The sequence below is a fragment of the Geotrypetes seraphini genome, chromosome 2 (assembly GCF_902459505.1).
Source record: "Geotrypetes seraphini chromosome 2, aGeoSer1.1, whole genome shotgun sequence".
Classification (NCBI taxonomy): domain Eukaryota; kingdom Metazoa; phylum Chordata; class Amphibia; order Gymnophiona; family Dermophiidae; genus Geotrypetes; species Geotrypetes seraphini.
The window spans coordinates 519,122,847-519,136,279 of NC_047085.1; the positions used below are offsets into that span (position 1 = coordinate 519,122,847).

Below are 13,433 nucleotides of genomic sequence, written 5' to 3' on the forward strand. Positions count from 1 at the left end.
AAGTACACATTGTAATTCTGGGTCTAGAGGGAGTACACATTGTAATTCTGGGTACACATTGCAAATTGTACTAAAGGAGTTCAAGTAGCCCAAGCGGGAATACCCCCACAGGGTACACATATTTCCGAGTCTGGGATAGGAACACACTGTAGTTCTGAGTCTGGGGAGTCCGGGATAGGTGCACGTTGTAACTCTGGGTCTAGGGAAAGTACAAAACATGCGAATAATGCTAAAGGTGTCCAAGTAGCTCAAGCGGGAACATCCCCACTGAGACGTAACAAACATACAACATGGAGGGCTATGTACGTAAATGCCCACAGCCTGGGAAACAAGATCCTGGAATTAGAAACAGAAATGAGGAATGCCAACCTGGATGTGGTGGCGATATCTGAGACCTGGCTCACGGACTCCCATGGGTGGGACATGGTCATACCGGGTTACAACTTGCTTCGCCGGGACAGGGAGGGCAAAATGGGAGGAGGTGTAGCATTATATACTAAAGATGACATTAAGGTCACCAGAATCACAGATGTCCACTACACTGGGAATCCCTTTGGGTAAATTTGGCCAGAGGGAAGGACAAATGCCTGTATCTTGGCGTAATATACAGACCCCCCAAGACAACAGGATGACCTAGATATGGAATTAATCAGAGATATAGAGAATATCACCTTGCGTGGGGACACAGTATTGTTAGGTGACTTCAACATGCCTGTTGAGGATTGGGACAATCTTTCCTCTGCTTCCGGCAGCAGCAGGAAGCTATTAAACTCTATGAAGGGAGCAAGACTCAGGCAACTGGTATTGGAACCAACAAGGGATCAGGCAATACTGGACCTGATACTTACCAATGGAGAAAGTGTCTCAGAGGTCTCGGTGGGCGACACATTGGCCTCCAGTGACCACAACATGGTATGGTTCAATCTCAGGAAAGGTTTCACTAAATCTACCACACTGACCAAGGTCCTCAAATTCAAGGACACAAACTTCAAAGAAATGGGAGACTTCATTCACCAGGCACTACAAAGCCAAGCAGAAACCGATAACGTGGAAGAAATGTGGTCGACTTTGAAAGCCACCATACAAGAAGCAACAAACCACTATGTTAAATCAGTAAGTAAACGGCGAAGGAACAATAAGCCACAGTGGTTCTCTGCGGAGATTTCAGACCTCATCAAGGAGAAGAAAAAAGAATTCATCTCTTACAAACAATCAGGGAAACAGGACTCTAGGGAAGTCTATCTGGCCAAGTCAAAAGCTGTCAAAACAGCAGTTAGGGAGGCCAAATTCCGCATGGAGGAGTCTCTAGCGAAGAACATCCAGAAAGGAAATAAATCCTTCTTCAGGTATATCAGTGACAGAAATAAGAACTCAGGCGGGATAGTACGTCTTAGGAAACCAGACGGAGACTATGTAGAAGCGGACTTGGAAAAAGCCCAACTGTTAAATGAATACTTCTGCTCAGTCTTCACCTGCGAGGCGCCAGGACTCAGCCCTCAGCTACAGACAAGGGTTGACGCAAATGACCCGTTTAGTAATTTCGAGTTTACACCCAGTGGTGTCTACTGCGAGCTGTCAAAGCTTAAGGTTAGCAAGGCAATGGGGCCTGACAACCTATACCCCAGGGTGCTCAGGGAGTTGTGTGATGTCTTGGCGGAACCGCTATCCGCGCTCTTCAATCTCTCCCTTAGTATGGGTAACGTCCCGTTGGACTGGAAGTCGGCTAACGTCATTCCATTCCACAAGAAAGGCTCCAAGATGGAGATAGCAAACTACAGACCGGTGAGTCTCACATCAATAGTGTGCAAACTAATGGAAACTCTAATCAAACGCCAATTGGATAAGATCCTGAACGAGGAGAATCTACGGGATCCCCATCAACATGGATTTATTAAGGGGAGATCCTGCCAATCCAACCTGATCAGCTTCTTTGACTGGGTGACGAGGAAGCTGGATGTTGGGGAGTCCCTGGACATCGTATACCTGGACTTCAGAAAAGCATTCGATAGCGTACTACACCGCAGGTTGCTGAGCAAGATGAGTTCTATAGGATTGGGCGACACATTGACGAAATGGTTTGGGAACTGGCTTGGAGGTAGGCTTCAGAGGGTAGTGGTGAATGGCACCCCTTCCGAAATGACGGAGGTAATCAGTGGAGTGCCGCAGGGCTCGGTCCTGGGCCCGATCCTATTCAACATTTTTATAAGAGACTTGGCAGAAGGGCTGCGAGGTAAAATAACATTATTCGCCGATGATGCCAAACTAAGCAATGTAGTGGGCAAAAGCACAACAGACATAAATTCAATGTCCGACAACATGATGCACGACCTACTCCTACTGGAGCACTGATCTAGGTCCTGGCAACTCAGCTTCAATGCCAAAAAATGCAAAGTCATGCACCTGGGCAGCCAAAATCCACGCAAGACTTACACCCTTAATGGCGAGATCCTAACAAGAACTGAAGCAGAACGAGACTTAGGGGTGATCGTCAGTGAGAACATGAAGACTGCCAATCAAGTAGAGCAAGCTTCATCCAAGGCAAGGCAAATCATAGGTTGCATACGCAGGAGTTTCATCAGCCGTAAACCTGAAGTCATTATGCCATTGTATAGATCCATGGTGAGACCCCACATGGAATACTGTGTGCAATTCTGGAGGCCGCATTACCGTAAGGATGTGCTGAGACTGGAGTCGGTCCAGAGAATGGCCAACCGGATGGTCTCGGGACTCAAGGATCTCCCGTACGAGGAACGGCTGGATAAGTTGCAGCTGTACTCACTCGAGGAACGCAGAGATTCAAGATCGAGACATTCAAGTATCTCACGGGCCGCATCGAGGTGGAAGAAGATATCTTCTTTTTCAAGGGTCCCGCGGCAACAAGGGGGCATCCATGGAAAATCAGGGGCGGGAAACTGCACGGGGACACCAGGAAATTCTTTTTCACTGAAAGGGTAGTTGATCGCTGGAATAGTCTTCCACTTCAGGTTATTGAGGCCAGCAGCGTGCCTGACTTTAAGGCCAAATGGGATAGACACATGGGATCTATTCACAGAGAAAGGTAGGGGAGGGTCTTTGGGGTGGGCAGACTAGATGGGCCGTGGCCCTTATCTGCCGTCTATTTCTATGTTTCTAACTAAGTCGCCGCACAGAGGAAATAGAACAGGCCGAGGTGTTGACAGAGTGTCAGACCCAGTAATCTTTTATACAAGTATTGAAGACTTGGAAAACAGGAACCGCAGATGTAATACCCGAGTGAGAAACATACCTGAAACGCCCTAAGGCAGAGTTGCAGAGTCAAGGGTTCATTGGTCTCTATAATGTCTACATAACAGCCTAATAAGTCCTATTGCTTTGGGCTCGGGTGTCTTATCTGTCTTAACATTCACTCTGTAAGTCTTCCACCTGAGCACAGTGTATTGATGCGCCTGGCCAAATCTTCTTCTAGTCCAGTTATCAACCAACTGAAGCACAAACTAAAAACAAAAAGAAGCAAATGTCCTTTAACGACCTTGTCCACAGATGGCTGTGGCTTCATTTTATTTTTTTGTTTGTGCTTAAGTTGATTGATAACTTCACTAGAAGAAGATATGGCCAGGACTCTTGAAACAGTCTAGAGCAGGGGTCTCAAAGTCCCTCCTTGAGGGCTGAAATCCAGTTGGTTTTCAAGATTTCCCCTGGAGCGGTGAATGGCCTTGTTCCCACAGTTAAGGGAGGGAACAAGCGCGGTCATCTATCACGCTCCCTCCCTCCTTACTGCCGCCACCGAGTTGAAACAGCTCCCTTTCTCCCTCCCTGCCTCTTACCTTCGTGACTGCGAGTCTAAATTGCCTTCTTACAGCAGCCGGAGCGTTGAAGCTGTGTGTGGCTGCCGTAAATGATGGAAATACATACGAAGAATAAATTCCCTATCACTCTCCAAGGCTACAGTCAGATTTAGCTCAGAGGACTCAGAGACGTAGGAAGGAGTTCTTGTCCTTGAGGCCTAGAACTCTAGCCTTAGGGGCTACGTTTCTTGTTAAATTTCCTGCAAAGTGTTATGTATCTTATCAAGATAAGAATTTTCTTTTCTTTGAGCCTGAACAACTTTTGGAATTTATTGGATCAAAAGAAAGATTGGTAACCATGTCTAATGATGTATGACCTGCCAGCTGGCTGTAATTCGGGGATCTAATGCCGTGACCTTAATTAACTTAGTTATTTGTATTTGGAAGTTTATTTCTTTTCTTGATCTTCATTTTTGTGGACTAAATAAAATATAGTTAATGTTTCCTTTATAACTTTTATTGAATATAATTTCTGGATCTGTAGCATCGTGTAAAGCAATGCTTGTATTTAAAATTGAAAATCTTACAAATAAATAAATAAATAAAAAAAGAAAATCACAGTCATTATTCTTGGGAAAAAAGATCTGGATATATCCAGATGTTACAAAGACCACTCAGGAGCCTCATTTCTTCTAATGTCCCCTTGCAAATGCGTAGTGAAATACCTTGGGCTAAAATACGTATTTTTTGAATTTCAACATTTGAAGGCCTTTATAGACTTGAAAAAGATCACGAGGGGAGTAGAATCAGCTAAAGTACGATATAAAATAATTGCTCGATGGTTCTGTTATTAGCCTTTTCCTTTATATTTCTTTTTTTTCTTTTTCTCTCTTGATTCATTAGATGCACCCCATTCTCAATTTGTGGTCTAAGGAGGATTAGATATAATATTTTGTATATTCATTGATGGAAAGTTTCCTGGATTTAATTTTTATCCGTGTTTCTGTTTCAAGAGTGAATCTTGTTAATATATCTTTAAAATGATAAATAAAGAATTAAAAAAAAAAGGAATTAGCACAGAAGATTTCATGATCATGTTAGCAGAGCCCTTCAATCAAAGATCCATCCAGCCCAGCATCCTGGTTTCAGTCAAGACTTCATCGCTGACCTCTAAGACAGTGTTCTTCAACCGCCGGTCCGCAAAAATCTCCTGCGTCCCCTGCAAGCACCAAGTTAAAAAGGTGGCTCACTGCAAACGCCTCGTAGACCATCCAGGCAAAAACACCAGTGCAGCCGTCCTCCCCAACACCTCCAGGCAGCGCCGGGGCCGCCAACAGGGAGCTCACACAAACCTGGTGCAGTGGCCGATGGACAACTCTGGGTCAAAGGCCGGAGGCGCGCAAAGCAGGTGCCACGCGGCGAGTCCACTGACCGTGCTGCCCGAAGGCATCTGCTGTGCATGCACAGAAAGCCACCGCCTCCCCGGCCTGTGCTCTCCTCTAGGTCCTCCCCAGAAGGTCCTCCCGATCCCAAACCCGGCCAAAAGGAATGAAGGTCCCGCTGCTGCAACACGTGGCACAGAACCGGAGCAGCAAGACAAAGTGCAAGACGCGACCTCCCGAGCCCCCAGGTAGACTGAGGAGAATCCTCCTAATAGGAAAAGTCACACCCCCCCCTGGTCTCCCTTGGCAGTCCAGTAGCGGCACCCGAGCCCACACCAGCACTCAACTGCCGGTCCGCAAAACAATTCCTCCATTTCTGCCGGTCCATAGGTACAAAAAGATTGAAAAACACTGCTCTAAGATGTTACTTTTCGGTTCACCAGTATTTATATGACTAAATTATGTTCCACCAAGGCCTCCTTTTTCCCTAGGATGATTTACTATATGTTTCAGCAGTGTTTGAACACTGTCTTTCTTTGCCAAAACCTGTTTCTATCTCTATAACATCTCCAAAATCAAAATCTTCCTCTCTGAGTACACTACCAAAACTCTTATTCCATTACATTAGTGACTTTTATTCCACCTTAACCTTCCAGTTCTAGGCGGATTTCAAAAGAGGTCATCTGGACATTTCCAGGTGAATTACAGGATCAGGAACAAATGACAGGTCTGTGACTTATGCGGAAGTTACAGGTTCAGGGATTATTAAGGAACAGTATTAGTTTGTCTTTGTAGTCTGGAGGTCTACTTTCGCTGCCTGAGTAGCTAGTAGGCCATCGAACATCTTCTTGCGCTGTGTGCCTTTGATTGGGGAGTGAGTAAATGGTTTCTGAGTTCTCCTTGGCCTGGTCGAGTTGTTCCGGGTGAGGCGATTGTTCAAATAATTAGGGGCATCTCCATTCAAGACTTTGAATAGTAGACAGTACAATTTGAATAATATTCATGCTTGTATTGGGAGCCTAGACTACAGCAACAAGCTTCTCATAGGTCTTCCACATAACCATCTCTTCCCCCTTCAATCCATTCAAAATTTCCAACTTTTTGCTCCCCCATCTGTGGACAGACCCTGAGCAGCATCAACACATCTATACACACACTCTTAGCTCCATGAACCCCATCCGTCAATGCACATACCCTGAGCAACATCAAATCTCCCCCATGCACAATCCTGTAGCATCAATCCCACAGGTTAATTCCCCCTCTAACAGATACTTTCCGATACAAACATAGTAACATAGTAGATACCGTCTCCAAAACTAAACACAATACTCCAAGTGGGGCCTTACCAATGACCTGTACAGGGGCATCAACACGTTCTTCCTTCTACTGGCTAAGCCTCTCTTTATACAGCCCAGAATCCTTCTGGCAGCAGCCATCGCCATTAAGAACCCCCATTAAGCACCCACCATGTTTTATCAACTGCGACCTCCCCCCTTAAGGGCAGAACTCCCCAAAATGCCCAATCCATCAGGCCCCCACCCCTGATACACTCCTTGGACTTACTTGTCCCTGGGGCCTAGTGGTGTGGAAGTGATGCCCATTCACTCCCATTTAGGTGGCTGCAGCTCTCAAAATGGCCACCGAAGCCGCTAGTGGTTATATTACAATATTACAGTTAGGGGTCGAAAGTACATAGATAGGCATTTTCCTGCAGAGCATTTTGCCCATAAATGGAAATCAGACATATATCTAATCACCTGTTTGTAAACGGCTCTGAATCGAGGAGATGAAGCAGTATATAAGACACCCATAGCATAGCATAGCTCCATCCAGGGCATCCCAATCATAACCTGTATTTTGATTATCCATGAATATGAATAAAGTTGGGTTTGAAAGTATTTTTACTATTTAAGTAGTTTAAGCACTATCATGAGAAGACATTTTCCTTTAATATACAAGTGCCGTTCAAAAAGTATCAGACCTTAATTTTTCTTTCGGAAACAAATAAAGCTAGGGAGGCATGGTTTGCTGCACGTATGTACACGACCCTAATGCGCATCCTTGAATTTTTTACCGCCTACAGAAGCTGTCAGTCCCCGGCAGACCGCCGATGAGTGAGGACGTGTAAGTGAGCACCGCTGAATTTTTGTTTTTGACAAAATGACAGAAAAAGTTGAACGACACTACTGCTTTAAATTTTGTGTAAAGCTTGGCGATTCCCAAGTGGAAACGATCCATAAGATTCAACAGGCCTTCGGAGACAAAGCAATGGGAACCACACAGATAAACAAGTGGTACAACCGCTTCAGAGATGGCCGCACATCAGTGGAGAGTGAAGCACATTCTGGTAGGCCCTCAACAACCAGAAATGAGATCGTCATTGACCAAATGAAGACGATCAGAGAACTTGCAGATGAGGCGAGCATCAGCGTTGGATCCATTCATTTCATTTTGACTAAGGATTTGGGCTTCAGGTGAATTTCAGCTAAGCTTGTGCCAAAGCTGCTAACAATCAACCAGAAGCAACTCCATTTGTAGATCGCACAGGATATGCTGGAGACTGTGAACAGTGATTCCAACTTCCTCAGCACAGTGATCACCGACGATGAGTCCTGGGTTTATGGGTATGACCCAGAAACCAAGTTGATGTCAACCCAATAGAAGCATTCAACATTCCTGAGGCCATAAAAAGAAAGGCGGGTCCACAGCAATGTCGAAGTCATGCTGACCTCCTTCTTTGACTCCAGTGGTGTGGTTCATCACAAGTACACACCACACGGTACAACCATCACCAAGGGGTATTACCAAGAGGTTCTGCATCACCTTTGTAACGCTGTGAGATGCAAATAGCTTGACCCGTGGGCAGCGGGCAATTGGTAGCTCCATCACGATAACGCACCTGCCCATTCTTGACATTTGATATGGAGTTTCCTGGCCAAACAAAACACACCTGTAATTCCTCAGGCTCCCCTCTCCCCGACATGGCTCCGTGCGACTTCTGGCTTTTCCCCCAAGCTGAAAATGCCCCTGAAAGGGACCAGATTTCAGTCAAATCATGTAGAATTCAACAGACCAGTTGCGAGCAATCTCAAAAGAGGCGTTCCAGCGCTGCTTCCGACAGAGGCAGAACCGTTGGAAGAAGTGTGTGGCAGCCCAATGGGACTACTTTGAAGGAGATTAGTATAAGATTGTTGTATCTGAATGCGAGTATTTTTTATGAATAAAGCTCTGATATTTTTATGAACAGCCCTCGTATGTAACAAGTTTAACGGTATTAACAAAAGATGTAATTTTTTAAATCTGAGATTGAAGGTGCCAATTTATGATGGGAGACTATAAACTAAACTAAACTAAACCTTAGGTTTGTATACCGCATCATCTCCGCAAGCGCAGAGCTCGGCACGGTTTACAGAGGTTGGGAGGAAAGGAACTACAAAGATGGATATAGGAGAGGGAATAAGAAGATAGGGAGGGAACAGGGTACTAGAGAACGGGGGGTAATTAGATTTTTGAAAAGAGCCAAGTTTTCAGGTGTTTACGGAAGGATTGGAAGGAGCTAACATTTCTGAGCGGGGATGAGCGGGGATGCTATCTATTTTATCACTGATGTAATCAACTAACAGTGTTTCTACATAACATTATTTTTGAGCATTAATATATTTTTGCTTTGCTATGTGATTTTTTTTCCTATTAGCTTTATAATGATGTCTCTCAATACTGCTAAAAAAAATGTAAAATTATCTCTTACCCAGTGAGATCAGGGTCTGATAATTCTCCTTCATCACCTCCCTGTAAAGCTCCTTCTGCTCTTCATCTAAATAACCCCACTCCTCTTGAGAGAAAGAGATGGAAATATCCTCAAACCTCAGCCGCATCTGAAACGCAAACAAAAAAACATGAAACACACTCAGACTCTTCTGAATCGCAGAGATCAAAAGATCATCCAATGTTGGCGTCCACCGGTGCAGGGAAAAGTTTGCTGTGTGTACCCAACTTAGAATCACATAAGACACAGTCACACAATGGGGTTATAATTCAGAAGAGAGCCAGCCTGGGTTTTGCTCTCTTTGCTCTGCTCCATTGGGTTCTGTTGGTGACTGTCTCCTTGGTTGATGCTTAGATGGATAACCTGGACATACAGATGGATAAACTGGACATACTGGCCTCACTTGTGCTGGACATTACAGACATTTTTTTTTTAACTTTATTCATTTCAAAACTCAAATCAAGTACAATCAAATCAAAATAACATTTTACCTTTCAAATACGCCTGACATCTTATAATTAAACTTTATACAATACAGACATTTTTAACATATATTTTCCCATAGCCTGGCCCAGCCTGTACCTTGCTGTCTGTGAACACATGTATCCTTTGAAATGCTAACCCAGCTGGCCTTTGCTGTCCTGCTGGGAGGATACTTCAGAACACCCAGTGCTGGAGCTCAGCAGAGCAAAGGGACCGGTTTCTGTGTGTGTCTTTGGGCTCAGAGTAGGGTGAGATTTCTTTGGGAAGAGACTTCCCAGCCGGGATCAACAGAGGGACAGGTTTCTGTGTGTATTTAGGCTCAGCCTAGGGTGAGATTTCTTTGGGAAGAGACTTCCCAGTCGGGATCAGCAGAGGGACCGGTTTCTGTGTGTATTTAGGCCCAGAGTAGGGTCAGATTTCTTTGGGAAGAGACTTCCTAGCCGGGATCAGCAGAGGGACAGGTTTCTGTGTGTATTTAGGCTCAGCCTAGGGTCAGATTTCTTTGGAAAGAGACTTCCCAGCCTGGATCAGCAGAGGGACAGGTTTCTGTGTGTGTCTTTGGGCTCAGAGTAGGGTGAGATTTCTTTGGGAAGAAACTTCCCAGCCGGGATCAGCAGAGGGACAGGTTTCTGTGTGTATTTAGGCTCAGCCTAGGGTCAGATTTCTTTGGAAAGAGACTTCCCAGCCTGGATCAGCAGAGGGACCGGTTTCTGTGTGTGTCTTTGGGCTCAGAGTAGGGTGAGATTTCTTTGGGAAGAGACTTCCCAGTCGGGATCAGCAGAGGGACAGGTTTCTGTGTGTATTTAGGCTCAGCCTAGGGTGAGATTTCTTTGGGAAGAGACTTCCCAGCCGGGATCAGCAGAGGGACTGGTTTCTGTGTGTATTTAGGCTCAGCCTAGGGTGAGATTTCTTTGGGAAGAGACTTCCCAGTCGGGATCAGCAGAGGGACCGATTTCTGTGTGTATTTAGGCCCAGAGTAGGGTCAGATTTCTTTGGGAAGAGACTTCCCAGTCGGGATCAGCAGAGGGACCGGTTTCAGTGTGTATTTAGGCTCAGCCTAGGGTGAGATTTCTTTGGGAAGAGACTTCCCAGTCGGTATCAGCAGAAGGACTGGTTTCTGTGTGTATTTAGGCTCAGCCTAGGGTGAGATTTCTTTGTGAAGAGACTTCCCATCCGGTATCAGCAGAGGGACTGGTTTCTGTGTGTATTTAGGCTCAGCCTAGGGTGAGATTTCTTTGGGAAGAGACTTCCCAGTCGGTATCAGCAGAGGGACTGGTTTCTGTGTGTATTTAGGCTCAGCCTAGGGTGAGATTTCTTTGGGAAGAGACTTCCCAGTCGGTATCAGCAGAAGGACTGGTTTCTGTGTGTATTTAGGCTCAGCCTAGGGTGAGATTTCTTTGGGAAGAGACTTCCCAGTCGGTATCAGCAGAGGGACTGGTTTCTGTGTGTATTTAGGCTCAGCCTAGGGTGAGATTTCTTTGTGAAGAGACTTCCCAGCCGGGATCAGCAGAGGGACAGGTTTCTGTGTGTATTTAGGCTCAGCCTAGGGTGAGATTTCTTTGGGAAGAGACTTCCCAGTCGGTATCAGCAGAGGGACTGGTTTCTGTGTGTATTTAGGCTCAGCCTAGGGTGAGATTTCTTTGGGAAGAGACTTCCCAGTCGGGATCAGCAGAGGGACCGGTTTCTGTGTGTATTTAGGCCCAGAGTAGGGTCAGATTTCTTTGGGAAGAGACTTCCCAGTCGGGATCAGCAGAGGGACCGGTTTCTGTGTGTATTTAGGCTCAGCCTAGGGTGAGATTTCTTTGGGAAGAGACTTCCCAGTCGGTATCAGCAGAAGGACTGGTTTCTGTGTGTATTTAGGCTCAGCCTAGGGTGAGATTTCTTTGTGAAGAGACTTCCCAGCCGGTATCAGCAGAGGGACTGGTTTCTGTGTGTATTTAGGCTCAGCCTAGGGTGAGATTTCTTTGGGAAGAGACTTCCCAGTCGGTATCAGCAGAGGGACTGGTTTCTGTGTGTATTTAGGCTCAGCCTAGGGTGAGATTTCTTTGGGAAGAGACTTCCCAGTCGGTATCAGCAGAAGGACTGGTTTCTGTGTGTATTTAGGCTCAGCCTAGGGTGAGATTTCTTTGGGAAGAGACTTCCCAGTCGGTATCAGCAGAGGGACTGGTTTCTGTGTGTATTTAGGCTCAGCCTAGGGTGAGATTTCTTTGTGAAGAGACTTCCCAGCCGGGATCAGCAGAGGGACAGGTTTCTGTGTGTATTTAGGCTCAGCCTAGGGTGAGATTTCTTTGGGAAGAGACTTCCCAGTCGGTATCAGCAGAGGGACTGGTTTCTGTGTGTATTTAGGCTCAGCCTAGGGTGAGATTTCTTTGTGAAGAGACTTCCCAGCCGGGATCAGCAGAGGGACAGGTTTCTGTGTGTATTTAGGCTCAGCCTAGGGTGAGATTTCTTTGGGAAGAGACTTCCCAGTCGGTATCAGCAGAGGGACTGGTTTCTGTGTGTATTTAGGCTCAGCCTAGGGTGAGATTTCTTTGGGAAGAGACTTCCCAGTCGGTATCAGCAGAGGGACTGGTTTCTGTGTGTATTTAGGCTCAGCCTAGGGTGAGATTTCTTTGTGAAGAGACTTCCCAGTCGGTATCAGCAGAGGGACAGGTTTCTGTGTGTATTTAGGCTCAGCCTAGGGTGAGATTTCTTTGGGAAGAGACTTCCCAGCCGGGATCAGCAGAGGGACAGGTTTCTGTGTGTGGATTTAGGCCCAGAGTAGGGAGAGCTTTGTGTGTGTGTAAAATTCACAGTCCCAAATGAGAAACTGTTGCACAAAATCTCCCTTTGGGGAACCTGGTTTGCAATAAGATGGCGGGATGTGAGGGCCAGTCTCCTCCTCCTCCCCCTCCTACCTGCTCTGAAGCTCCTGCAGGCATTTTCCTTTCTGGCCCAGGATTTGTCTCTCGCAGCAGCGAAGGGAGGGAGAGAAGGGCAGAGACCGAGAATGGGAGCCGGAGATCTGCCGGTTTATCTGCGAACGACCGGAACAAAGGAGGAAGGAAACTCGATACTTCCTGTTCGGCTCAGACTGATGGCGTCACATGAGGGGGCGGAGCCCCATGCTACTAACAGGCGCTTAACATTTAATCCCTTCTAGTGCTAATTGGTCAGAGTGATCCCGGGGGCGGGGAGAGGAGGAGTTTGTGCTTTGTCCTTCCCCGCTGCTCATCTCCACAGCACCACCTGGCTCCTCCCTCCCATGACATCATAAAGGGGAGGCGGAGCTTCGTAGTCTTCTCTTCTTCTGTCCATCCCTTCATGATGATTGGTCAGAGTGATCCCGGGGGGCGGAGAGAGGAGGAGTTTGTGCTTTGTCTTTCCCCGGGGCTCATCTCCACAGTCCACAGCACCACCTCCAGCCCTAGCTCCTCCCTCCCATGACATCCCAAATGGGAGGCGGGGCTTCAGAGTGACGCAGTCGATTCTTCTTGGTTCCATCCCTTCTAGTGCTGATTGGTCAGAATGGTGGAGAGAGGAGGAATTTGAGCTCTGTCCGTCCCCGGTGCTCCTCCCCACGCCACCACCTCCAGCCCTGGCTCCTCCTTCCCATTACATCACTAAGGTGAGGCGGTGCTTCACACTGAAGGCTGAGAGGCGCAATCTTTCTTCTTGGGTCCCTCCTCTCTTGTACCGATTGGTCAAAATGGTCTGTGGGGCGGGGACAGGAGGAATTTGAGCTTTTTGTTCTTCCCTGCTGCTCATCTCCACAGCACTACCTGGTTCCTCCCTCCAATGACATCACAAATGGGAGGCGGAGCTTCAGAGTGAAGGCTCTTGGTTCCATCCCTTCTAGTGCTGATTGGTCAGAGTGATCCCGGGGGGCGGGGAGAGGAGGAGTTTGTGCTTTGTCCTTCCCCGCTGCTCATCTCCACAGCACCACCTGGCTCCTCCCTCCCATGACATCATAAAGGGGAGGCGGAGCTTCGTAGTCTTCTCTTCTTCTGTCCATCCCTTCATGATGATTGGTCAGAGTGATCCCGGGGGGCGGGGAGA

The 13,433-nt window shown here is 46.8% G+C and overlaps 1 protein-coding gene across 1 annotated transcript in view; it reads right to left on the bottom strand.

The window, feature by feature from the left end:
• The window catches only part of LOC117355030 (oocyte zinc finger protein XlCOF6-like), a 37,364-nt gene extending 24,767 nt beyond the window's left edge, over window positions 1-12,597 (bottom strand). The window contains exons 1-2 of the mRNA XM_033932976.1: window positions 12,293-12,597; window positions 8,895-9,021 (exon numbers count right to left, since the gene is read on the bottom strand). Coding sequence (XP_033788867.1) covers window positions 8,895-9,021; window positions 12,293-12,316 — 151 coding nt within the window. The 5' untranslated portion in view covers window positions 12,317-12,597. The remainder of the gene's footprint in view (window positions 1-8,894; window positions 9,022-12,292) is intronic.
• Window positions 12,598-13,433: the final 836 nt, after the last annotated feature.